This window comes from Numenius arquata, chromosome 16 (assembly GCF_964106895.1).
Source record: "Numenius arquata chromosome 16, bNumArq3.hap1.1, whole genome shotgun sequence".
Classification (NCBI taxonomy): Eukaryota; Metazoa; Chordata; class Aves; order Charadriiformes; family Scolopacidae; genus Numenius; species Numenius arquata.
The window spans coordinates 34,856-60,979 of record NC_133591.1 but is presented as its reverse complement, the minus strand read 5'-3'; the positions used below and the strand labels follow the sequence as shown (position 1 = coordinate 60,979).

Below are 26,124 nucleotides of genomic sequence, written 5' to 3'. Positions count from 1 at the left end.
AGTGGAATACAGTAGACTGCTAGATTAAATACTAAAACAGCTCATGACCTGTACAGAATTGAGCTAGCCTGGAGATCCTTAATAGCTGCAGTCTAGAAATCTAATTACAGGAATGACTGAGTTCTCAAAGAAAGCAAAGCTGCCAGCTCTGATAAACAGTCTTGCTTTAGTTGCTTTCCTGATACCTTGAGCTCTTGCTAAGTATAATGGCTTTTGTAAATTCTGTGATCTTGCATTCTAAAATGCATCTGGAAAGGCATACTCCCTGCCATTACAGTGCAGCTGTACCTAAAATGTGCTGCGTACCAAAACTTTTGCGTACCAGAGTACTTCACTGTTTCTTTAACAGTTAAGTCATTCTTAGCAGGAAATAATTCCTCTTTTAGTGGTTTAAGTGGACGGCTTAATCCAGTTTATGAAGTCGTACTGTTCATCCAAGTTTTTGAAAACTTGGATAAGATTGTTCTGCAGAAAACCTTGGAAACTAAGCTTCTCGCTAATTCTCACCATTTCAGTGAGGTGGGTCTAGTGCCATCACGTAGAATGATCTATTCATGCAGAACAGGCTGCGGAGTGCAGCATCTGGAGACTACTTTCTGGGCTTACGATACCATCAAATAGTAAATTGCTTGAACCTACATACAGGCTTTTACCGACTCATGCTTTTCCTGTGAGCAATAGCATGGATTTCCTTCTGTAATAGCTCTTGCTACTTGTCAGACCTTAGGGTGATTTTCCCCAGCCTGGTAAACTTTGGGCAACTACAGATCTGGCATCAGAGATGACAAGCAATCTGCAAGCATTGCTGTGCATCTGCTTTCATGTCTTGTGAGCTAGCTGGAAACTGATCTCTCCACAACTGACTGCAAGGACATGTGCTCCTCTTGGCATAAAATTCTGACCTGTGTTCAGCTGCTCACTTTATGCTAGTACTTGAGCTCCTCACACTATTCTTTTCTCCCTCACATCTTTAAAGGTTACTGGTTTCTTTTGGTACAAACACCAAGTGAAAGGAGAGGGGAGGAAGAAAGCCTAACAAAACTGCTGCTAAAAGCAGAGTTCTGATGGAGGCTACTGCTGACTGCTCTGTTCGGCCATACGAGCCAGTCCCATAAACTCGGGAGGAATTAAACTCAGGAGGAATGCATCGCTGGGGTAAGATCTGTTTCTTATTGGCTATGTAATTTTGTGCTATTTTACAAGACTTCTACTTCCCTACCCCGCTTTTTAGGGTGCTATAATTAAATGGTAGCGTAGCAGAAGAAAATGCTCTTAGGTCATTTTGCTCCTTAAAAAATAAAATTTATGAGCAGATGGAGCCATTCAAGTTAGTACAAATTACGGGAACGATAGCGGAAAGAGAGTAGTAAATGTAAGGTCCTAAACTTAATTTTGATTTCACAGTTTCTTTTTTTAGCAACTGCAAAGCTGAGAACTGGCACTTACGGGATGACAGGGATCCTTTAATAAGGCTGTGTGAAGCAAGGAACAATTGTTTTTACATAGCAAAACCAGCAACAGTTACTCAGAAACATAAAAGATTTCTTCTGTTCTTTGCACTCTAAAACTGACAAACACATCCTTTCTTGTCTCATGCCCACTCAGATGAGCGTGGATGACTCTTGTACTTGGGAACATGCGATATACTTGGGCACAGCTTACTGTTCAACTGCTGTATAGTTAATGTTCATCCTTCAATGTGTGATGTTTTCATTGGCAGGGTAGAACTTGGCCACTGAGAAACTCTTAGTGGGATTAAACCGCCATGACGGTGCATCTGGTTTGCACTGAAAAAAATTGAGGCTAGAAATCTTGCAAATCTTGGAACCAGTAGCACCGCATGTACCCGGTTCCCATAGCAAGCAGTTTAGAAAGTGTGTACAACCTTGTGACAGGGCGCATTTCGCATCTGTAGAACTTCTTTCTGTCTTTCCGGTTCCTTCCCGTTCTTCTGTGAATGGCTTGTCTTGTCACTTGTTTCCAAGCTGGCTATTTCTTTTTTTTGCTTTACAGAGTACCCCAAGACGGTTTCAGTCTCATTTGTTCCCACAAAGTAAAATAGGGGCGTCTTGAATTTGTGATGAAATGTTATGGAACTGTGAGAAACTGGGACCTAACAGGAACATAAGGCTGGAAAATGCTTAATGACAGCAGAGTGCTTTGTGACACCAGTGTGTAATTAGGTTGTGGTTTTTCAAGTGAATGAACACTTGCTTATAGCAACCTGCAGGTGCACCAGTCCAGCTTAATGGATCTGGAGTCTTTTTATTCTGCTACATTTCTTACTTCAAGCCTCCACAGAGTTTGTTGCTGGTATAGCTTTCTTGTTTTTCAATACTATGTGTTTTCTGTGGGCATATTTCCAAAGGTAATGACAGATCCTGGCTCACGTTTAACTAATAAAATGCTGCAGAGTTGTTAGCATAGGTATGTGTTTCAGTCTAGATCTTGAAGGCTGGAGCCTTTGAGATCTTTCAGGAAGGTAGCAAAATCCATCTGTTTTCTTCCAAGCTAAAACAGACTCTAAAGTTGCCAGTTCTTAAGCATTACGATGGTATGAATTTGAAATACAGTCAGTGAAGGGTAAGTCTTGTCTTGCTTTTATATGTCAGAATATAAAAATTCTGAGTTTATTCAGTCATGCATTCTCCTGCATGGTTCAATGACTCAAGGAGAATTTTTTTTTTTCTGTCTGCCGTGGTTTTAGTCAAGACTTTAAGATACCTTCTTCTAAAATTCTGTGTTTTTCCTTTTCCTTCTAGTAGTTACAAAAGGAAGGAATTACAAAGTCATCTGGTATGTTCTTTTCCACAGCAATGAGGTCTGCGATATTAAACAGAGCACAAATTCCCAGAATGCTGGTTTTCCAGCAGGGAAGCTAGGAGTGGATTTGAGTGGGAAGGGGTGGTTAGTAAGTCTTTGCATTGCTTTCCTTTTAGAAGATACATTTTTGTTTTCAGTTAGAGGGTGGGGAAATTTACCCTCATCTAGGGTAAATAGGCTAACAGGGTTTCTCACCTGGATAGTTTATTTCAGTAATATATCATGCTGTGAGGGAAGCATGACCATGGTCTGGCAGCAGAATAACCTGTCAATGCTGTGTGCAGTACTTGGATTTCATTCGTCTTCAGAGATGACTCATTAACATTCACACATTAATGTAACAGGGACTTCTGTTGGTCTCTTTAGGGGCTGAGTCTTGGTAATCTCAGTGAATAATCCCGAGTATCAACAGGAGCTCTTTTCGCATGTGTGCTCAAGCGGGAATCACGCAAGTTGTTTTGGAATAGCATCATCTTTCTTATAGTCCCAGTAGCTCCTGCGGTGCACACTTGAAAGCTGAGGAAATGTTGACTCAAATCTTCAATATGATCACTTCTCCTTGAAGCCTGTTACGCACAGGATCTGTTACACACAAAGTGATCTTTTGTTCTGTCAGGGAACCTGAGAGGAAATGAGTTTTCTTATTTTACCGTAAGACCCAAAATGATGAAGATTAATGCGTGGGAAGGTTTGTAGTAGTTGATGAGTTGTAGCGGTTCAGATTCTCCGATTCAAGGGCATACAGTAGGAAGTTATCTGCCCTATATTGACCACTTATGGTCTCTGAAACTATGGTGTGCACCAAGCTGTGCCAATTAAAAAAAAAAACACACACACAAAAAAAACCAACACAAAACCCCACCTCATTTTGGGTAGGGACGAGGGAGGGATAAGTTGGAACTGATCAAGTGTGGCCGCTGTTTATGTGCTTTCTAGGATCAGAAAGCTCTGTCTGCAATCAGTGCTTGCATTTAAAAAAAAATCACGGGAGTTGCTTTCATCTTCAGTAGTTCTTTTTAATTTGGATTATTGGGGTCTGGAGGGATGCCATGAGGTGTACAGGCTGCAATAGCACCTGACTATGTATTTCACAATTCTTTTATCTTTCTATGGTAGCAGAAATGAGCCAAGCACCAGCCACCAGCAAGGGAAATGGGTTCAGATTGTCAGAAGGTTATTTCCATGAAAATTCCTGAACTGAGAGCAGTAAGATAGAGAACTTAATATCCTGTCTGTAACAATAGCTACTCTTGTATGCTTTGACCACCCATTTCCTAGGAGATGCTCTTGAACCGTGCAAGTTCGGTCAAGTGTTTACTTTCACGTCAGTCACTTCCGGGATTTAACATGCACCTTTTGCAGCCTCTGGTATTTCAGGGGTTGCTTATCTTCCTTAGATGCTCTTCTTCAGGCTTTCTGCTGACACGTGTTGTTAGCAGCTTCTTGGAGGTCGTTAGATGGCTTGCAATCTGCATGCGATTAAATATGAATAATCCTTTCCCTGTTCAGCAAAGTAAGCACTGTTGTGAATTGCACTGAGGCTGATGAGAATTAAGCATGTGGCATAGTATTTTCTTGGGCAGGATGATGCCTTTCTGACTTGATTCGGGAATCTGTGAGAGCTAGGCTTTGTTGTGAAGTTGATCATGGCCTCGCATCAATGGGTATACATGTCTACAAGCAGACATGAATGTTGTATGGTAACTTGATGGAAAGGTAGCAAGGAGCTGCAGAGATTAATCAGAAATCCAAATACATTTCCATTTGTTTGCCATCTTTGAAAGGATTTATCTTATTTTTGCCATTCCAGTACTGCTAACCTGAGCACTGAGTAGCTGTTATTTAGGAGCATTAGGTAATAAATCTCCCCTAAAAAACTAAACATTATCTGAAACAAGCCCAAAGTGTCTGCAGTCACAGGCAGTGAGCATGCTTTGGTTACAGTGTGAGGTGTTCACATGTGGTTACTGCCCGGGGCCTTTCCTCATCTCCTCACCAACTGAAGCATTAACGCTTCAAGCAGAGAGGCCACGAGAGCAGAAAAAACCCACCCGTTTGAAGTGCGCTTGGGCCCCTGGAGGCCAAGTCCACCTTCGGCCGAGGGCAGTGGGCGCTCTGACCGGAGGGGTTTTAGGGTGCTTTTTGCAGCCACTGCTGGCCGAGCGCGCCCGGGGCCGCTGCCTGGGGCTGTTCAGGGGCCAGTGGGCAGCGCCAGCCGAAGCCCTGCGCCTCCCGCCTCCGCCTGGAACCCGCGCGGGGGGATTTCTGGGAGTGGGTTAAGAAATCGCCATTTCCGCAGCGGCGAAGCCCCCGCTGGATCTCGTTGCCGCCGCCGGCTCATCCTCATCCGCCCCGCCCCGCCCCGCCCCGCCCCGCCCCGCCCCGCCCCGCCCCGCCCCGCCCCGCCCCGCCCCGCCCCGCCCCCTGAGGATGTGACGCCGCTGGGGCCGCCCCTTCGCGGGCGCCGCCCTGAAATAGGGCCCCGGCCGCCGCCGCCGGGCAGCGCAGGAGCCGCGGCCATGCCTGCCCCAGCCGCGCCCCGCCGTCTGGCCGCTGCCGCCCCCGCCGGCAAGGCCAAGCTCACCCACCCTGGCAAGGCTATTCTGGCAGGTAAGCGCTCCCCGGGCGGGGCCGCCGCGGGCATCCGCGCTGGGCGGGGGCTGCCGCGAGCCGCCCCGGAGGCAGCGCGCTCCCCGCGGGAGCTCCGTCCCTGCCGCCCCGCCGGGACCGGCCGCCCCGCCGGGACCGACCGCCCGCCCCGCCGCGGCAGCCCGGCAGCCCCCGGGGCTGGCCCATGAGACGCCGCTGTCCCGCTGCAGCCCCTTGGCGGCAACCAAAGCGGTCCAGCAGACGTGTCCCGAGCTTGGGCGTCGGCTCCCGGCGGGGGTGGCAGCGTCCTGTGAGACTGCTCCTGCAACCTGTGGCCTCGCTGGGGAGGTGTCGGGGTATTCACTACAGTAACGCAGGTTAAACGCAGGCCTTTCGGCAGTAGCATTGTTTAGCAAGGTTAGCTAGATTTAGCTTTTTTTAGCTAGATTTCTACGTTAGCAGGAGGGAGCTGGAAGAGGCAGCAGCAGGGGACCTCCTTATGCACCCCCCAAAGATGTTAAGGGAGAAAGCTGAAGCGGCAGCGCTCAGGTTTTTTCTGCTCCACCCGTGTCTTGCACACTGCTTTACAGCTCCTCTTACAGCTTCTTGGTCACTCCTTTGTGTCTCAGCATCGGTCCCCGTGGATCGGGGCATGTTTTCTCATCCAGTTCTGATCATTTCAGTGGGATCTAAACAGGCTTTAAGTGCAGCAGTAACTGCAGAGTTAATGCCCTTCCTTCTGCTTCTAGTTGGTTTGAGCGTTGAGCTGAATGGAGTCCAAGACAGTCAAAGGCTTGTTAAACTTCTTTGTAGCCGTTCATTAGCTCCCTGGTTTCTCCTGCCACTCGCAGGACAATTCCCAGAGTGGAGATTAGTGTCTTCCCTTTGAAATGAGCCACCGTGGTCTCCACTTGATTGGCGTGTTTAGAGCTTTTGTGTTTTCCAGCCAATTCTTCCTCCTACGATTGTGCCTTTGTTTGTCTGCCCAAGTCTCTGCTCCCCTCCAACGGCAGAGCTCCAGCTTCCTGTAGCGAGGACTGGGAGAACGAAAGCTGTGCCCGCCCTACCTGGGTGCAGGGAGTCGAGCCCTTGCCGCTCCAGCGTGCCACTACCCTTGCTGTGGCGGTTGGCCTCCCCTTCACAGCTCCGGAGAACTGCTGGAGACAGCAGCGCCATGGGAAATGGATGCAAGTGTTTAGGATGGGAAAGACAGGCAGCTTGCTCCCCATCCAGTCTTCCCAACTCACTGCCTATGCGCGGTGCATCAGATTCTCACTGCCTGGGCCAGTGTCCCAGGGGACTTTCATAGCCTTTGCTTAGGTCTGTAATCATGGATTATCAGCTGTGGATAGCTTATTGCCATACTCTGAAAGAGGCTGCTGCAGGCTTCCCTGCTCTCCCTTGCCAGGAGAGTTGCCGTGGGTGTCTGGAAGCTGTTCTGGTGTAAAGGAGGGGACACAGCGCTTGTGGCCTCTGCCAGGTGTCACGTTGGGCAACATAGCACAAAGCTGCACATGTACCTCCTTGGAGGAGTCCTCCTGGGTCCACGTGAGGCTGCAGAGGTGGAAGACAGACCCTATTGAGATGGTAGTCTTCTCCTCACATGCAGCAAATCAGAGTAATTGGTTAATGGGCAGAAGTCCAGCCAAGTCTCTGTGGCATCTAATTGTATTAGAGAACCACAAAAATAGGAGAAAGCTGCTGTTAACTCCCTGTGTCCTGATCTGCTCAGCCCTCCAGCCCCTTGCTGGGGGGATGCAGTGCCATTTGTGGCTATCTCTACTGACTTTAAGGGGTTTGCTGATGCTCTTGGGATTTCTCATCTGACATTTGTCTGCACAGCAAGGGCATGTGCTCCAAAGCTCAACCTTCTGGAGAGGTGGAGGTGTTCAGGGTGCACCTCCTACTGTGCTGTGCTTCGTCAGCCTTGTATTGGTGGAGTTAAATAAGCAGCCGTCATCCCATCATGGATGCATGTGTATAATTGGGATCCTCTGCCAGGAAGGCACAGCTCCCTCGTGTTACCCAGACCTGAGCAGGCTGGAGCTGGCTCTTCTGAAGAGGCATAAGTGAAACTCTGGCTGCTAAGAGCTCTTCTCCTTCAGTTGTCGCAACAGACAAATGCAAAGTTAAAAATTAATTTGCTAATGGGCTCTCGTTTGTCCAAGCAGTGGTTGTGTGCCAAGGCAGCATTTCACGTTGCTACGACCACACGGCCTGTGCTGCTGGTGGTGCTGTGGCTGTGCATGGCCCAAGCACACGAAGGCAGCTTGGCTGTGCATGGCCCAAGCACACGAAGGCAGCTTGGCTGTCCTGGCCGGTTGGGTGGGCATCACTGCCAGGACTAAGGTGGTGCTCCATGGCAGACTGGGCTTCCAGAGGGCAGAGCTGAGTGGATGTGGATCCCGGCCACTGCCCGACCCCCTATACCACCTTTGCCAGGGGAAGAGTCCCCTAGGCTCTGAACTGATGGTACAAAGTTGGTTTGGGGAACCTGGTACTGGGTCAGAAGTGACATGGCCGTAGGACGCTGAGGTTTGGCATAACATGGCTTAGCTTCAACTTGGTTAAAATACTGGTAAATATGCAGGCTTTATGCTGAAATTGATATTATCTGTGTCTTTCTAATTCATCTCCTGGATCAGTTACCTGTTGTAAAGCTAGTGTAATTTTCTTCTGAACTCACGAGCTGGTTTGAGGACCAGCTCGTGTCTCTTCTGCTGGGTAATAACCTGTTAGCAGGCAGACCTGGGAGTCCAGCCGTGTCTCCAGCTCCCCTACAGCCAGTTTTCTGTTTCTGTGCCATGGTTTCCAAACAAGCCCTTTAGCCCGGCAGACTCTTGTCCCTCCTGCCAGCCTCCTGCGGGGATGGTTGCTGCCAGTCCACTGTGCAGCTCCCAGCATGGGGCCACACTGCAGTGGGCAAGCGGGGAGCTTGAGATAAAGGCAGCGTGTGGTTAGGCAGGAGTGCTGGTGGTCAGCCCTGTGTTTCCCTGGGGGGCTCCTTGCTGGGATGCTGGGTATTGCAGGGCCGTTAGATCAGCTTGGGCCAGCCTGCTGTGGACTACTTAGAGCCCACTGCAAATGATCCTCATAATTTCGCAGGCAATCCCCTGCCTTCTTCCTGAGAACTTTGCTCCTGCTTAGCAGCAGCCATTTGATGAAAGGCTTTGCCTGCCCTGCCCAGAGTTAAGTACAGTCTTACTCTGTTTTTAGCCAGCTTTGAAGTCTGGGGTCTGCTCCCTCCCACAGAGAAGCTCCCAGCTGCCGTGCTCTTCACGTGGTAGCTCTGCTCACCCGAGGGCTGGTGCACAGTTGGTGTTCCTGGCTACACCTGATCCTGCCTGGTCAGGAGGCGGGGTGCCTGGATGCTGTCCTTCGTGGTGCTTGATTTGGAAAGAACTTGCAATGGTCATGGCTGTTGCTCTGATGTTTGCTATAAACTTTGAGTGCCGCTGGGAAATAGCAGTGGCAGGCACCAATGTCCCGGGAGAAGCATGGGCAGCAGGGACTCTGTAGGGAGAAAGAGAAGAGCTTGGAGGGTAGGGCACGAAGCACACATTTAGCAGAGAGCCCAGGATCACATTAGAAACAAAGCAGTAATTAGAGCTTCAGTTTCTTCTTCTTTGTTAATCTCTTGATATGATCTTTCTGAGGAAATGCTGTACCTACAGAGGAGAGGAGTCAGGGACTGGGTGTGAAAGCTGAGACTTGCCTGTTGCAGAGTAGGACTCCTTTCCCAAAAGTCCCAAGTCTACCTGGGCTTCCAGGGCCATTGCCCTCGTGGGAGAGAGGTTGTGCCGCTGGGAATGACTGTGGTCCAGCATGCTCCGTGGCTTTTAGACGCGTGACTGGTGCTCACAGCAGAGTAGAGGATGTTCCCTGCCTCGATGCTGGGCTGGGGAGGTGCCAGGTGGTGGGCTGAACACAGCTGTGGGGAAGGATCGGTGAGCATGGAGGGAACTGGTCTCACCAGGTCTGCTGGCTCTTGATGCATCGCACCTGGCTGTGGCTTCCCCTGAGGTTGCATCTCCTGGCTGTTATCTGTTTGGAGAGTGGGCAGGAGATGCTGGCAATGAATGCATCCTTGCCTGCCCGTGAGCCCTCATGGACTGCAGCTGCTGCAGAAACCTACAGCATCCCCAAGGGTTTTGGTGGGAGGGGGCTGTCAGCCCCAGGACTGGGAAACCACATTGAGGCGCCCGGTTTCTTCAGTCTGAATGAATTCTGTGTGAGCTGGGGTTAACCCTGGGCTTTGAAATGTGAGGTTTTTGAGATATTTGCACGTGTGTGCTCTGCTTGACATTCTGCAGGCAGCCATTTTCTTTGGATTGATGTGAATGATCGGAAGGAGCCATCCGTCTTCCCAGAGGCGATGAGCACTGCAAGCTGACAGCTCAGGGATGTTGCAGCGTCTCTCATCTCTGATGGCCTTCTGTGGTGCATGCCAATGCAGCCTCCTTGCTCCTGCCTGTGCAGTGCCCTGACGTCTCAGGTCACCTCCTGACAGCAGGGGTTGATTTCTTGCCACCTCTTCTCTCTCCCTGTGCTCCAGTGCCTGATACAGCAGTTTTTGCCCTGTGCTGGTGTCTGGGGCCCAGAGCCTGTCCCCAGGGGAGCCTCAGTCCCAGCAGTGGCTCCCTCATCCAACGATGGGGCTGTGCTGGGGGAAGTGTCCAGCAGCCCTGGGCTCTGACATCAGCTCCCTGTTGCCTGTCTTTAAAAGATTTTTGCACACTTAAAAGGTAGGTAGCTGAAGCAGGATGATGGGTTGGCCGGGAGCCAGCTCAGCAGCAGAGCCAGGGCCTCAGGGTGCACAGGGCAGGGGGGTGAAGGTGAGTTGACCTGGGGCAGGGGACTTGGTGGTCCCCAAAGGTCATCTCAGCACTGAAGGCTGTGACTGCGAGCAAAAGGAAATGGCTTCTGCCATCATACCTACAGCCAAGAAGTTTAAAATATAATAATGATTTATTGCAGTATTGGCCCACTGAGAGGTAAATGCAAAGAGGCGATGAATGAGTGGGTTGTGAAAGGATGGCCTGTTGAAACAGGATGATTCCAGTATGGTTAGGGACAAATTACTCCATCCCATCCACGGCTTTATCTGCAGCAATATTTGCACGGGGCTGTTTACCCACCCGATAGCATGGGGTACAGAGAAGCACGTTTCATGTTTGTTGTTCTGTGTATCCCTGGTGGGGAGATCAGACTTTCACCAGCCTGGCCGCAGCATGCTCCTGTGATAAAAGCGGCCACGTGTGTATTTACCAAGGGACATGCTGAACCCCTGTGCCCCCTCTGGCCTTGCCCCTATCAGATAGGAGACCGTCCAAGGGCCCTAGCCCTGGTGCAGGGTATGGATGCCCTCTGAGACTACCTGACCTATTGCAGAATGTGGTTTTGCCCTTCTAACCAACAAAGGGGTAATCTTCTGGCAGTCTGATTTGGGGAAGCAGCCTTCCCTGATCTTAGTGCCATACAAGACCTTTCCCTGCAGAGCAGCCCCCGTGGTGGTTTTCCCCAAGGATGGCGCTCTGGATGGGTGGTGAAGGGCTGTGCGTGGCAGAAGGAGGTGCCCAGGTGAGGACCACGGTGTTAGCCTTACTGAAAGCAAGCTCTCTGGGAGAGCAGTGTCCCCAGGGAGGAACCTGCCTGCTCCTGGAGCCAGGCTCTGCCCCTGATCCTGTTTCACAAGATGGCCCATGGCGGTGCAGGGAAGGTGGAGCCTGTTAAACCCGTTTCACCACTGCAGGCATGGTAGGGTATCTCCACCGCTGCCCTTAGCTGGGTTACATTAATGGCGTGGCTCGAGAGCAGCATGCGTGGCTGCCGAGAGGCGGTCAGTCCCTCGGTGGCAGGGAGAGAGATCTGTGCTGCTGATGGGGCAGCACCTGGGCTGCAGAGAACTGTCACAAGCTGGTGGTCGATATTTCTGCTTCCCTGATTTGTAGCACTCTGCTGGTCTTTGATTCTTTATATCTTTTGGTTTTTATTTCCCCAGCTCTGAAAGCTATCTTGGCTAATGGGGAAGGGCACCAAGACTCCTCATGAGGGTAGGAATTGTAAGCACAGCATCCATGAGGCAGGCAGGATTGCCTCTCCTCTGGAGAGGAGCTGGAAGCCTGTTTGTGCCTTCCCACTGCCTTGAGCCGTGCAGCCAGCAGGAGGGGCAATCTTCAGGCAATGGTCCCGGGAGAGCTCTGCTGCTTTGCTTCCAGGCCCTTAGGAATAATGACCTCTGGCCTGAAAGGATCCCGCCGAATAGGAAGTTAAAAGGAGCTTTTTGTATGGAAATCAGGTGCTTGGTGTGTCTGCATGTGAAATTACCCTTAAAATGGAGAGGCTGAAATTGCTCTCCAGGTGCTCACTTCTCATCAGAGCTGCACAGAGTCCTGCTGCTCTGTCTGCAGGAGCAGGATGCTTTTGCAGGCACAGTTACTTGCAGGAGTGGCAGAGGGCCAGTGCCGCCTCCTGCCCCTCTGGCTCCCAAACAGGGCAGTGGGTGCTCGCTTGCCTCTGAGTAAGGGTTTGCAGGGGGTGCCAGCGCCAGCTGCAGCTGCACAGCCTGAGTTTGTGTCAGCCCCCGGGGCTCTGCTCATCTTCCCCGTCATGGCTGCATTCTCCTGCCCTCGGCACCCACCCTGTCCTGGATGCCAGAGCTGGGGTCCCTGGGACATGCCGGTTGGGGGTAGCTGGCGGTGTCCCCAGAAGCTACTTGCTAATGGGGTTTGAGGTCATTAGCTGAACCTGGATGTGCTGATGCCATCATACACTGTGTGAGCATCGTGGGGGCAGCACCCTCCCACTGTCCCCAAAAACCCTCTTCTTCATGCCAGCTCTCCCCAGCGGTGCCCAAGGGCTGTGGCTGTGTCCTTGAATAACTCTGCTGGCCCCTCTGCAAAGGAGAGCTAAACTTTTTCTGGGAAAACCATGCCAAGTGGCTGACAAACAGGTATTTTTTCCTTCACTCCCTTCCCCCCTGGGCCTGCAGGGTTGGGATTGCTGACATCAGGGCACTTGCAGGCTTGCTGCAGGCGAGGAGCCATTCCTGGCACTGGAAGCAGGATCCCCCCACCGGAGGCACCTTCTCTGGGGCCGGGCAGAGCAACCTTCTCTGAAGGACGTCCTCTCTCCTCTGGCTCCACTGCATCCAGCTAATAGCCGAGAACCTTGGCTCGGCGTCCGGGCTGCCCTGCTTGCTCTTTCACCTCCCGAGCGCTTGCTGCTGGCTGTTCCTGCTGACTCGGTGGTGTTGCAAGAGTTGAAGCTGCTGGTTAAAGTCCGAGTAAACAGGTTGCAAAGCCCTCAGCAGCTCTGGCAAGGGAGGGGGGTTAGAAGGAGCTGCTGCTCGTGGGCAACAGGGTGTTCTATTTGCATAGAGTAAGGTTTCCGCTGGAATAAAACGGTGTGGGAAGAGGACACTCGACAGCAGAGTGGGACCCCTGATGGGTCTCAGGAAGGGGCTGCAGGCAAGTGATTTGTGCCATCCTGTCTCTGCAGGCAGAGGAAAATAGGAAAAAATTGCCCCAAGTCACGGAGTTTGTCTGGAGTCCCTGCTGGGGGGATTTGGGGGCCAGAGCAACACCAGGGGGGCAGGGAGGGAGCCTGGTCACCCGGGCAGCACACGTCCCTGAACAGGGTGAGGGAGAGGATCCTCCTCTGGGTGCGTTTCCCTGAACAAACCCATTCTCTTGCTCTGTGATTTCTCTGCGTCCAGCCGCCTGAGGAGTGTCGGAGCTGTGCGGCGGCAGGGCAGCCTTCAGGCCAGCTCCCCTCCCCTCACCCGTCCCCAGTGAGCAGTGACAGAGGTGCCCCTGCCACTCTGCACAAACCCTGGGGTGTTCTCTGCTGCAGCTAGGGTCAATGAGCATGCTGTGGCATGCCAGGGAGGCAGCTGCTTTGTGGTGACTCTGGGATGGGGACACTTAGGGATCCAGCTCCCTGGTTTGCTGCGGGGATCCAGCGCAGACACCTCATTCCTCCTGCTTCAGCTTGGGCAGCCCCAGTACCCCAGAGGCTGCCGGTTCCCAAGAGGGGCCCACTGTCCCTTTGCCGGGGCTCTTCTCAGGCTCAAGGATGCCTGTGGATGCGGCTTGGCCTTCAGGATGCTAGGCAGAGCCTCCCTGCCTCCCCTGCACTGATAAATGTTGATGATTCTGTTGACAGCTGAGGCTGTGGGCAGGTTGCAGGAGGTACAACATCCCTCCTTGTGATATTTGGTGTGTCTGTTGTGAGCCGAGGTGCTGATTACGCCTGGACTGGTGCTTGTCTGGGGTGTTTCTCTGCTCTCTGGCTCCTGGAGGTGCTGAAGCAGCAACTGGTGCTGAAGGGCAGAGGGGGAACAAACATTTATGGTTCTTAAAATGTCCAGCACTTCAGGTCTGCAGCATAGGAGGGAGGGCAGTGGCCTTGGTAGCACCTGGTACCTTCCTGGTACCTTGCCACCTTGGTGGCACCTTGGTAGCATTCATGTGGCTGTAGTAGCGGCAGGGCTGGTGGCACAGTGGCATGTAGCAGTGCTGAGAGGTGCCAGCCTGTGCTGGGCTTTTTGGACACCGTTCCACCCAGCTGGAGGATGCTGCTCCTCATCATGCTGCTTGCCAGGGACCTGCCTGGTGCTCCTGCAGGAGCTGTTCAGCTTTGCCAGAGACATTGCAGTGCTGGCAAGTCCCCATCTGGCAAGTGTCTGCCATCTCTGATGGACATGTCAAGGACGGGAAAGGTTTGAGGGGGCAGCCGGAGAGCTCTGGGGATGGTGGCTGTCCTCCCGTGGTGCCTCAGGGCACAGCTGGCAGCTGGCTGTGGTGGCATGAGTCAGCCTTGCTGTGGGTGCCAGCGACTTCCTTCCACGCTGTCCAAGCACAGTGTGCCGTGGGGGTGTAAAGGTGGTCACCCATCACTGCCTCCCGGGAAGTGCCTGCCTGGCATAGGCTGAGTGGCTCCATCCTCGCCGGAGAACACAGAGGGGAAACAAGGGGCCTTTGTCTGCTCTGGCAGAGCCGGGCTGGCCTCGCACTCTGTCTCCGGCACCCCATGGAGCTGGGATGCTGCCAGGCTGTGCTGGTGGGTCCTGCCCTTGGGCTAGGGGCACTCACTGGGTGCTGTGTTGTTTCTATCCCTGACATGCCTGTGGTAGGAGAGGGGATGCTCTTGGAGTGTGGGGCTGGGCTTTCCCGTGGTCCCAGGCTCTGCTGAGTGCTAGCACAGCTTCTTCGCTGCCTTGGAGAGGCCAGAAGCAGCCTGCTGCTCCTTGTGCCTGGGAGAAACAAACCAGGATAAGGCTGTTTTAAGGTGGGGTCTGCCCAGCTGCAGGAGGGAGTACAGTGAGGCTTCTTTCCTTTCCTTCCAGAAGGATGCGGCTGAGAGAAGGCAGCAGTGCCCCAGGGGATGCCAGCCTGCCCGCTGGGACATCCCCACACTGGGCGAGTGGCTTTGCTGGTGGCACTCTGCAAGGGGGAGCTGGAGGCAGTGCCAGAGAGATTAAGGGTCTCTTGTGAATTCGGAGGCCGTAGAGAAGAAATAAGACTATGTGAGAAATCACCCTGGTCTGAGGAGCTGCGGCCACTTGCTACTATCATGGGAAGCAGCCATGGCTCCTCTCCCTGTCCTGTAGACCGCAGTGTCCCCTATCAACATCCCTTCGCAGGGTACCTTGGAGGGTGCTGATAAGCTGAGCTGTGCTCCGCTATGCAGTGCTGGGGCTGCGCTTTGCCACAGAGCGGGATAACCCACTGCTGCAACCAGCCCCTGTGCTGGCCCTTCCCACAATGGCAGCACATCCCTCCTCGGCTGTGAGGCTGGGACCCAAGTCACCATCCTCGGGCAAGGAGTCAGGAGGCCTTCGGGGGCTGCTCTGGTGGATGCTCAGCCCCAGTGGCAGCATCCCAGGGCTCCCCAGCGCCCCGTCCCAGCGAGGCCACCAGTTAGGGGCTTTGACCTAGTGCTGACTTTTGCCTTGGCCTGGGCTGCAGCAGAGTTTGCCCCTGTGAGGCCTGGAGGAGCCTGGCTCAGCCCTGCGCTTCCTCCTTGCCCCAGCACAAAGAGCTCCCGGTGCACTTTGATGCAGGGAATTGAGCTGCCTGGCCATCAGCTGGCCAGGGGCAAGCCCAGCTCCTGGGACCTCCAGCCCAGCAGGGGTTGGCTCTGCTGCCCAGGCACAGCTCGTGATGGGACCAGCTGCAGGTGTTTCCAGCATGCCATGGGGAGCCGAACCACCGAGAGCTGCTGCTGCTTGCTGCTGGTGTGTCCCAGGCTATGGTGGAAAAGGTTTCAGCCGGTGTAATCAGCGCCCAGCAGCTGCCGCTGCGCGAGCCCAGGGTGGCTGGACAGGCTTGATGATAATTGCGCTTATGCGCTGGCATGGCCAGGCCTGCAAATGGGCTCCCTCTGGTGCTGGAGGAGCGGTGCTGGGCCTCACGCAGCTCTGTTGGGCTCTGTGGGGTTTACAAATGCCTGTGCTGGCAGCTCATGTGCAGGGCTCCGGAGGGCAAGAGGTGCCTTTGAGGGGGAAACAATGCTGAAACAGCAGCCATAAGTGCGGTGTTTTCCCACTCCTTTGGCTGATCATCTCACTGGCTCTTACCATGGCCAGACAGTAATGCCTGTACAGGGTGCCAGGTTGGTGTGGGGTCCTGCTGCCATGTGAAGTCCCCAGGGGTTTGGCGAGGACAGGGACACCGCATCCCAGCCCACACCTGGCTGCCAGAAGTCTCAGGCTCAGCCATCATGGAGCTGGCAGCAGCCACGCAGCGCTGGATGGGCACAGCACTACTCTCAGTCCCAGCATCCCCTCCTCTCCCACCCAGGTGGTCTGGCTGGAGGAATAGAGATCTGCATCACATTCCCCACCGAGTATGTGAAGACGCAGCTACAGCTGGATGAGAAGGCAAACCCTCCCCGCTACAAGGGCATCGGTGAGTGCACACCCGGTGCCCTGCCCCAACCTGCCGGCTGGATCTGGACGCTGCATGAGCCTGGCTGGGTCTGGGGCGGGTGGTGGGGTGGCATGGGTGGCCCTTGGTGTGGCTGGTGACGGTGGTGCTGCTGTACTTTGCCGCAGGGGACTGCGTGAAGCAGACCGTCCATGACCATGGCATCCGGGGGTTGTACCGGGGGCTCAGCTCGCTGGTGTACGGCTCCATCCCTAAGGCTGCTGTCAGGTAGGTGTCCCTGTGGCACAGGGTAAGTGGAGGGGACCCCAGGTGGCAGAAAATGAGGGGGTGGGTTAGGCCACGATGTGCCCAGTGGCATTTTGCCAAAGATGGGTGCTTTCCTGGACTGGCAGGGTGCTCTCGCAGGGTGCCTGGCTGCTGCTGGGGACAGACTCAGAACTGGCTGCAGCCCCGCAGCCGGGCACCTGGGGGTTGGCATGGTGGCTCCTCCACAGGTTCGGGATGTTCGAGTTCCTCAGCAACCAGATGAGAGACGAGCAGGGGCGGCTGGACAGCACGCGCGGCCTCATCTGCGGGCTGGGCGCCGGTGTGGCCGAGGCTGTGGTGGTGGTCTGCCCCATGGAGACCATAAAGGTGGGAGGCAGCCGCCAGCGTCCCCCCGCCCCGGCACCCCTCCCCTGGATGGGACAGCAGCAAGGGATGCCCAGCTTTCGGGGACCTTGGGACCACATGGGTTTGCTCGGGCTGGTTTTGTAGGGGAAAAGCTGATGCTGGAAAGCCCCATGGGGAGGTCAGGCCTGGCGGCTGTGGCCCCTTCCTTGCTCTGGTAGTGGGGAGGAGCCCCCCTACGCAGGAGCCATCCCATCCTCTATTTTAGTACTGTAAAATCTATGCGGTTGCTTGCAGAGGCAATTTGCCAGGTTTTCCTCTGCAAAATGCACTGCTGGCTGTGGGTTGCAGGATCCCCTGTGATCTCGCTTGGCATCGCCTGGCCACGTGGGTCAGCTCTGCTCTTGGGACTGTCCCCAGAGCAAGGTGAGAGCCATCTGGCAGCTTTTCAGGGGTGCATCACCCCCTTGCCTCAGCTGGGATGAGTGTGTCATCTCCCCGCAGGTGAAGTTTATCCATGACCAGTGCTCCCCCAAGCCCAAATACCGCGGCTTCTTCCATGGCGTCCGGGAGATCGTTCGGGAACAGGGTGAGTCCGGGGGAAGCGATGTCCTGTCCTGTCTCCCTCCAGTACCCCACACTGAGGGGACAGAGTGCGAGCTGGGGGACGGGTGCAGGCTGGGACCAGCTGCCTGGGGAGGTTTCTCTTTGCCTGGGTGAGGCCGGTGCTCCCCTCAAATGCCCTCTCTTGCTGCAGGACTAAAGGGGACCTACCAGGGCTTAACCGCAACTGTCCTCAAGCAAGGATCGAACCAAGCCATACGCTTCTTCGTCATGACCTCCCTCAAGAACTGGTATAAAGGTATGGTGCTCCCGTCCCCCTAGGTCACCCTGGCTGAGCTGCCACTCCCTGAGCCTGTCTTCAGGAGCTGGACTGGGGCTTTCCACCGGTGCATCTTTCACTCGTTGTGGATCAGACTCTCGTGATGGAGCAATATGAAAGCCAGGGTAGGGGGGGGCCCAGTCTGCAGGGCTGAAGAGTCTCAGTGCTAGAGCATCACCTCCGCTCTCACCCTGAGCTCGTCAGTGCTGCGTGGTCTCTGTGGGGCTGGTGCTGCTGGACAGTCCCCTCCAAATGCCCTCAGCCCCCGACTCGGCATAGCACCAGCCCTGGCCACGAGCAGCTGGACGTAGGACCAGGGACCTTGCCCACGGGCTCCCTTGGGGACGCTGTGCTTCATCCCCACACCACCTCTGCTCTCAACTTCTCCTCCTTCCCAGGGGATGATCCTAACAAGGTGATCAACCCCTTCGTCACGGGGGTGTTTGGAGCCCTCGCTGGAGCTGCAAGTGTCTTTGGCAACACCCCCTTGGACGTGGTGAAGACCAGGATGCAGGTACGGCACTGGGAGATGGTGCGGGACCACTCTGCCTGCGGCGGGTTAGGGTCACATGCTGTTTGGGAGCTGTTTTGTGCAGCCCCCGGGGCAGGCGCCCAATGCTTGTGAGGTTTGGGAGATGGCTGTGGACACTGCCCTCTCGCAGTCAGGCCCGTGGGGGTGCTGAAATGTGGGGATGTTCCCTCTGGGTTCGGTGGCCTGCAGTGGTGAAGGAGGATTGGTTTCTCATGGTGTACTCCGAGCTCTCTGCCTCCCCCACAGAATCCCCCTGGATGCCCCCTCGGCTCCAGCCTCTGACCTTGCTTTTCCCATCCCGCAGGGGCTGGAAGCTCACAAGTACAAGAGCACTTGGGACTGCGCCTACCAGATCATGAAATATGAAGGGCCCCTGGCGTAAGCACTGTGGTGGGGGCGGGCGAGGGGTGGTACGGGGGTGGCTGGGGAGAGCAGGGGGACTGGCGGGGAGAGGGCTGCAAGGGCACCCAGCCCCATGGCCTCCTTCTATCCCAGGTTTTACAAGGGCACGGTGCCTCGCCTAGGCCGTGTCTGCCTCGACGTGGCCATTGTCTTCGTCATCTACGATGAAGTGGTCAAGTTCCTCAACAAGGTGTGGAAAACAGACTGAGGGGGCCAGGCCAGGGCACCCCAGCCTCCCTTGCCCCGTGGGGCTGCAGCTGGAAAGCCGTGACCAAGCCCACAGCGGCCCACCGGTGCTGCCCGGGGCCAAGTCTGCCCCACGCGTGTACCCTCCCCCCAAGCCCAGCCACCTTCATGTTTAGAAACAGGCTCTGGAGCAGGCCAAATTATTAGTTGTGTGCCAAAAGGAGTGTGGAGGCTGCAGTATCCCAGTATCCAGACCCCCAGCATCCTGATTATGCCCGCCCCAATTCCTTGGTGACATTTCCCCCTGGTCCCACATCACCTGTGAGTGCCAGTTATCCAGGGTGAGGTGTCCCCTGGGAGGGTGGCCTTGTGCCCCAGGGGGCAGCTCTTTTTGGGGATGCTGATGGTCCTCTGAAGCCGTGGGGATGCAATGGCCAAGTTGTGCACCAGGCATCAAAGCTGGCAGAGGCTTTTGGGGCTGACTGCTGGCTGGGAGCGGTGCACCAGGTCTTGCAGCGGCTCTCGGGGGGGTCATCAGCCTTACACCCCCTGGGATGGAAGGGCAGCAACTCGCTTTTTTGACCCCAGGCTCCCTTCTCCCTCCTCCCTGATGGCACTGATACCACTTGAGGTGCAGCATCCCAGCCTCGGGGTCTCACTCAGCTCCAGGCTGCCGAGAAGGCGCTTCCCAAAATGGCACATGCAGCCAGGCCTTTTGTTCTTGTCACCGCAGGGCCGGGATTGGGGTGAGCTGGGTGCCCCATCAATTGCTATTTACAGTTGAGACGCGTGTGTGAGCCAGGGTGAGGAGACACAGCCCTGTGCCACAGACTTGGCCCCTCAGCCAGGGGTGTGAACCCCTTCTTCTGCCACATTCCCCCCATCTGCCCTCCTGCTGCCATGCTGCAGCCCCGTAGGTAATCCTGTAGCTTTTGGAGCTTCATGCTGACCCACTAACAGCCGTGGCCGTGGGGCCGGAACCCTGCCCTGCGTCGCACCATGCTCGGCCCTGCTGGATTTGTGCCAAACTTCCTGTGAAGGAACCTGGGGGGTCGTGGGACGCGGGTCTTGCCCCATCCCTCCTCCCTCCTGAAACCAGTGACGAACGCAGCCTTAACATGGCAGGGTGAAGGAGGAGAAAGAAAGCCCGGGCATGGTTTACCTGCGGCTTTCTGCTCTGAAGCCATTGAGGGTTGATTTTTTTATTATTATTATTATTATTCTGTTTTACATTCGCAGTTTGAATAAAATCAGTCTGGCTTTAGCAGCTGCATTGGCGTCCAGGCAGTGCTGAGTGGGCAGTGAGCGATTCCTGCGGTGCGGGTGGGGATTGGGGATGGGGTCCCCTATTGCACCCAAATCCCATTGTCCTCAGAGGCTAAGCTGGCACTGGCGGGAGAGTGTCAGTATCAGCCCAGCAGTGCCCGTTCACAGATGCTCCCGTGCAGCTTTGGGGTTGCATTATCCCATGCGTAGCATTTTATTAACTATCCTTGTTAATTTTATTAACTCCTTACCCTGGCTACAGAGGGAAGAGCTGGGATGGCGAGGGGCGGTGGAGCAGAAGGGAATGGGCTTTGTCCCACCGCCCAGCCCAGGGGCGGTGCGGCCAGGGCTTCCAGCGCTGCTATAGCTGCAGCCCTCGCTCCTCTCCCGGTGTTTGCCGGTGCAGGGGGAAAGCTGTCTCTTAGGGGGGCTTGTGGGCACCCAGTGCCATGTGGGGCCTGCTGCTCTGCGGGGGCTGCCTGCTGGCCACCAGCTACCTGGCAGGTGCTGTGGGCGGCTGCTCGCACCAGTGCTGCCCGGGCAGGAACAATGCCTGCTGGGCCTCAGGCAGCCGGCGGGCTCGCTGCTACTGCGACTCGTACTGCGAGAGGACGGGTGACTGCTGCGAGGACTACCATGCTGCATGCCACCGTGCTGGTGAGTGTTGGGATGGGATGGCACCAGCTGGACCCCCAGCTGGAACCCTGGGATTGGGGTTGCCAGCCTAGGCTGCTGCTTTTGGAGGGAGGTGTGTGCTATTATCTGTTAGCCCTGTACTTTAAGCAGCAATGGGATGCATCCGGGGGTGCCGACTGGGCTGGATTTGGAGCAATATCCCGATTTTTCTGCTTTTTTCTGTGCTGAACATCTGGCCACTCCCAGTGCAATAAGAGAGCCTGCAGGGGTGGCCTCTGGTCTGCAGCTGATGGTCGCCCTGTCGTTGCAAGCCTAAATCGTCGGTGTGGGACCTGAGCGAGATGAGCCCCAATATCACCCCTGCCACTGCTACGGGCAGTGCCTTGCCTGGGGACACGGGAACCAGGGGCTGCGCTGGGGCCGCCAAACAGGGAGTGTGGGCTTAGGGGGTGCAGAGCCAGCCCACCCCGGGGACCCAAACCTGGGATGGTGCCGGCCACGGCCCCCATGACAATTGCAGCAGTCAGCCTTCCCTAATCTCTGGGGAGATTAGTGGGGTCCCAGCTCAGCGCAATGCAGAGCTGTGGCAGTGGCACGAGGACAAAGGCCTGCGGAAGCAGTGCACAATGCCACTGTGCTGGTGGGGCAGGGGAGAGGGGCTGACAGGGTCACCCTGACCCTTCTCCTTTCTCCCCCTCCCCTGTGCTGCACCTCCTCTGCTCTCCTCCTTTCATCTTTCATGCCACTGAAGCTCTCTTTTCCCTCTCTGCTCCCTGGCCTGCCAGCAGCAGTGGGCTGTGCGGTGGGGCCCTGGGGGCCGTGGAGTGGGTGCAGCTCCCTGTGTGGGGTTGGCAGCGAGGCCCGCAGCCGCCAGGTCACCGTCCCACCCCGGCACGGAGGGGAGCCCTGTCCTGACCTCAAGCAGCGCCGCGGCTGCCTAGGGGAGCACGCAACCTGCGGGGCAGCCAAAGGTAATGCAGGTCCCACGGGGATTGCCAACTCCCTTGAGCATGACCGTCCCTGCTGCCTGTCCCAAGCTGTCTTTAACCATCCATGTCCCCTACCCTGGCTGCTCTTCTGCCAGAAGTGGCCAAGATATTACCTGACTCCTTCAGCCGAGACTTCAGGGATCCCTGGCGGGGAGCCGGGCTGCTACTGCCACAGGAGCCCTCTGGGTATGTGTGGGGCTGGGGCCCCTCTGTACCCCCCACTTCCCGAAGCTGTGGCCTCTCTGCACACACTCCCCTGCAGCCGTGGCCCCTTTGCAACCCCGAGAACCAAGGCCTTTTTGCACCCCCCAGCCGTTACCCTTCTCCTCCCCCCAAACCATGGCCCCTTTGCACCCCCCTAGAGCCAATACCCTTTTCCTCCACCCCAACCTCATTCCCTCTTTGCACCCCCCCCACATACAAAACCATGGCCCCTTTGCATCTCCCTCTCAGAGCCGTGCATGCTCTCCATAGCCATTACCCTTCCCACTGCCCCTAAACCATGATCCCTTTGCACCCCCCTAAAGCTATTGCCCCTTTGCGCCCTGCCCCAGACCCATAGCCCCATTGCACCCCCATGCTAAGCCATGGCTCCTGTGCACATGCCCACCTGCCCAAGAGCCATTATCCTTTCACCCCCGCAAACCATGGCCCCTTTGCAACCCATACAAAGCCATTACCCTCCTACCTTCCCCTCCCCAAAATCATGTTCCCTTTGTACCCTCAAACCCATCACCCCTTTACAGCCCCCCAATCCATTGGGAAAACACCACACCTCTGCGCTACTCTCCAACCACTGTTTTCCTCCTTTCCCCCCCCAACTTTCCCCCTTTTCCCCCTTCTCCCAAGCTACTGTGGCTATTTCCGCCTGACGCAGGTAAGGCCGCCCTGCCGTGGGCAGGCCTGGAGCCGCCAGCTGCACCGGGACAAGCGGGTGTGCGTCAAGTGCCGGGGAAAGACATCCCACCACCGTCCACATTGCACCGGACATGGGCTGCAAGGAGCCAGGTAGGGCAATTCGGGAGGGGGAAGATGGGGCAGCTACGAAGGAACATCTCGCCCTCCCATGGAGGAGCATCTTCTGAATGCTTCTTAATTTATAATCCTTAATTATAAATATAATACATAAAAAACTAATACTATGCCACAATAGTATAGTATTATAATATGCCATAATATTATATGATATTATTCTTGATTTTTCTTACAATATTATGGTATATGGGCTATAACTCACTAATATATAACAGTAATATATAACTAATATAAGATATATTTCAGTTAGAAGAGACCTTCAATGATCATCTAGTTCAACTGCCAATATATATTATTATATATATATAACCATATATAATTTTTAAAAATTATCTTGAATTATTCATGGCATGCCCCAGCTCTCACTGGCTTTCCCTTTCAGGACGTTCTGGGTAGCTGCTTCCGTGGCAGGGTGCCAGGGCTTGTGGGTGCAGGAGGGGCTGCAGGAGGTTTGTGTCTGCCCCCCACCAGCTCTCATCTTTGTGTAGCATCACACCCGGAAGGTGAGATGAGCCCTCCCCACCACTGCTCCTTGCTGGGGAGGGAGAATGAAGTAAAAACATGGTGTCTTTTTTAATTTCACTCTTCTGCAGGCTTGCTGCTCGCCCTCGTAACCGACTCCTTGTGTTTTCCATTAAGGATTTTGTTGAAGAACGGGAACCCTGCTTATAAAGATTAAAAATAAGGGAATTGCTAGAGTATGGTGGTTAATGGAGGAAGAACATCATGCTGAGGTGAAATCTGGGTGAGATGATGACGCAGCAGTGACATGGGGGGACTACGCGATGATGCTATGCTCAGTCATGACCTCATGCCTTGCAACGAGCTGCCACTGGTGAGCTACATGAGGGTGTCGGAGCATCCTCTCTCTGTGTGTTCTGGCTGGCCGAACTGCAGAGTACCATGGGTTGAGCCATGAAGGGCAGCTTAGCTGTGTGCTGGTCGTTTGCAGAGAGAAATTAAACGTAGGCACCTTAAAGTCTGCATGTGGGCGATGATGCTGGTGGGTGTCCAGGTTCAGCTGCAGGCCTCAGCCACCCCCACAGGAGGGAGTGGGGACAGACTGGGTGATGCTGGGCTGTACTGGTGCCATTGCCTGGCATGAAGTGACCTTGCTGGTGAGGCCCCCGGTCCAGCCTTGGCTGGTGTTACTCACAGCCAAGACACTGTGCCAGTAGCTTCAGCACCTGCTTGCACCCCCAGATCATCCCCTGGGTGACTTCACCCCCATCCCTGCCAAGCACAGCACCTCCTCCTGCAGAAATCACCCGTATTCAGACATGGCTGGCTGCAGTGAATGGTGGTGTCCGAGCGCTATGCTGCCACAGCTGAGACGCGTGGGGAGCTCTGAGCCATTAAACACCCCCAGGGAACTGGAGTGAACAGGCCAGAGGAGACGTGGGTTGTAGCAGAGGGCTGCTGTGCCTGCGCCATGAGTACCTATCCGTGAGCCTTAGGGGCATGACTCACCATACCAGGACTGGCCCGCACCGGGCTGGCTGAGAGCCCCCGGGTGGGCAGAGAGCCCAAGGTGGGTGCAGCTCCTGGTCTGGGAAAGGAGGTGGGAGGGAGAGGGCGGCTCACGGCACTGTCCTGCCAGCCTCATCCCATGGGACCCCGGCTGCAGGTGGGCTGCCAGTGGCTATGCCGGGGGGAGCAGCGGGCTGTCCCTGCAGGGGGAAGTGTGCCTGTCCCGGAGCCCCAGGCACCCTCCAAGCCCCGTCGTAAAGGCTGCAAGCTGGGCCTGGAATAGACTTGATGTTCACTTAAAGTGGGCGCCTCCTCCGCCTGGCCTTCCCGCCTTCCCTCGGCCCCGCCTCCCACCTGTTCGCTGGAGAGGTTACTGGGCGCCATCCCTGGTGGCGAGGGAGGGCCAAAAGCCTCCAAATTTGGGGCTCCTGGGAAAGCTAAATCTGCCTCGATTTATGCTGCCTGAAAGCAAAGAAACCTCTGTTCTCATGCCCAAAATCAAAAGCCGACCATTTTTATGTTGTGAAAAAGCGCTGAAAAAACCCCAAAATGGAATCATATAGAAAATTCCCCAATTTGGGAAAAACATGCTCGAGCTCCAGTATCGGCTTCTGCTCGCCAGGTGGCAGCGGCGAGGGCACTGACAGGCGCGCTATACTGCGCATGCGCAGCTCGCCAGCTGCGGTGCGGGCTTGTGCTCGCAAGGACACAGAAGCGAGAGCAGTAGCGCTGTGCACTGCGTGTACCGGTGGTCCCAGCTCAAGACTTTTCCACCAAAAGCCGGTACTGCAGCTGGGAAGACATCTGCCGCCCCTTCGGCTCCGCCTCCCCACCTCCCGGGCCCGCCTCCCCCTTGGACCCGCCTCTTGCCTTCCCTGGCCCCACCTAAAGCCAGCCTCGGCCCCGCCTCCCGCCCGTCTAGGCCACGCCTCCTGGCCCCGCCGACTCCACCGCCCGCTCCCTGCGGACCCGCCCATCTCGGCCCCGTGTCCCGCCCCGTCTCGGTCCTGCCTCCCGGCCTTCCTCGGCCCCGCCGAACCCCGCCGCGGAAGTGCTGGCTCACACGCAGCCGCGGCGGCTCGTGCCCCTCGAGCTACGGGAACCTCGCCCGCTTTCGAAGTGCCTGACCCCAGGGAGCGCTGCGGAGGGACCAAGCCGCACCACGGGTTTATTTTGTGCTGTCGCACACCAATCTATAAAGTTTTTAAAGAGAAAAAGTCGGATTTGCACGTGGTGAAGCAGCTGGACCGCGTCAAGGTGAGCGGGGGGCGGACGGGAGTGTCTGGGCTCGGCTCCCCGCAGGCTCCCTTCGGCCTGGGGGGGGTTTGGGGTGCGGTGCTGGCGATGCCGGAGAAACAAAGCCCAGAACGGCGATAAGAAAGCAGGGCCTGGGCCGTGCCGGTGCCGCCCCGCAGAGACGCGGGGCCGGTCCCTCCGAAGTTTCTCAGAGTTCCCCGAAACTGCCTGTGGGGCCCTGAGGGTGCCGGGCTGTGGGGTGACTGCACTCCCCCCGCCCTTCAGCATCGCCCAGGGAGGCTGCAGAGGGAGTGGGGAAGCAGCTGATTTGGGGCCCGACACGGAGACCAGGTCTTGTGCTCCCGGGGCTGGCACAGAGGCTCGTGTGGCTGGTTTTGGGGCTTCAGCAAGAGAGGGAGTCGTGTGGCTTTGGGCTTAGGAGCAGGGGTCGAGTCCAGTGTTTTGGGGACTTGAGGCTCAGCAGCTGGGTTTGGGGGCTCAGAAAGGGGCACTGAGCTGGTTTGGGGGCCGAGAGCAGAAGCCGTTTTGGCTGGTTTTGCGGGGGGGGGGGGGGGG

General features: G+C 55.7%; 2 protein-coding genes across 2 annotated transcripts; both read left to right on the top strand.

Moving 5' to 3' along the window:
• Nucleotides 1-5,248: 5,248 nt before the first annotated feature.
• On the top strand, nt 5,249-20,189 carry SLC25A1 (solute carrier family 25 member 1). The gene is made up of 9 exons (XM_074159401.1): nt 5,249-5,433; nt 16,218-16,325; nt 16,472-16,571; nt 16,799-16,937; nt 17,418-17,502; nt 17,671-17,775; nt 18,195-18,310; nt 18,633-18,706; nt 18,824-20,189. The coding sequence occupies exons 1-9, from the start codon at nt 5,343-5,345 to the stop codon at nt 18,936-18,938; spliced, it is 933 nt and encodes a 310-aa protein (XP_074015502.1). The 5' UTR covers nt 5,249-5,342; the 3' UTR covers nt 18,939-20,189.
• Nucleotides 20,190-20,631: 442 nt separating this feature from the next.
• Nucleotides 20,632-23,330, top strand: LOC141472605 (somatomedin-B and thrombospondin type-1 domain-containing protein-like). The gene is made up of 5 exons (XM_074159754.1): nt 20,632-20,839; nt 21,607-21,789; nt 21,903-21,995; nt 22,644-22,815; nt 23,225-23,330. Exons 1-5 carry the CDS (start codon nt 20,632-20,634, stop codon nt 23,328-23,330), a joined length of 762 nt encoding a protein of 253 aa, XP_074015855.1.
• The last annotated feature ends 2,794 nt before the right edge of the window (nt 23,331-26,124 follow it).

Coding starts and splice junctions, on each gene's coding strand:
- SLC25A1 (XM_074159401.1), top strand. CDS start 5,343: ATGCCTGCCCCAGCCGCGCCCCGCCGTCTGGCCGCTGCCGCCCCCGCC. Junction 5,434..16,217: donor TGGCAAGGCTATTCTGGCAG/GTAAGCGCTCCC, acceptor TCTCCCACCCAG/GTGGTCTGGCTGGAGGAATA. Junction 17,503..17,670: donor GGAGATCGTTCGGGAACAGG/GTGAGTCCGGGG, acceptor CTCTTGCTGCAG/GACTAAAGGGGACCTACCAG.
- LOC141472605 (XM_074159754.1), top strand. CDS start 20,632: ATGTGGGGCCTGCTGCTCTGCGGGGGCTGCCTGCTGGCCACCAGCTAC. Junction 21,790..21,902: donor AACCTGCGGGGCAGCCAAAG/GTAATGCAGGTC, acceptor CTCTTCTGCCAG/AAGTGGCCAAGATATTACCT. Junction 21,996..22,643: donor GCCACAGGAGCCCTCTGGGT/ATGTGTGGGGCT, acceptor TCCCCCTTTTCC/CCCTTCTCCCAAGCTACTGT.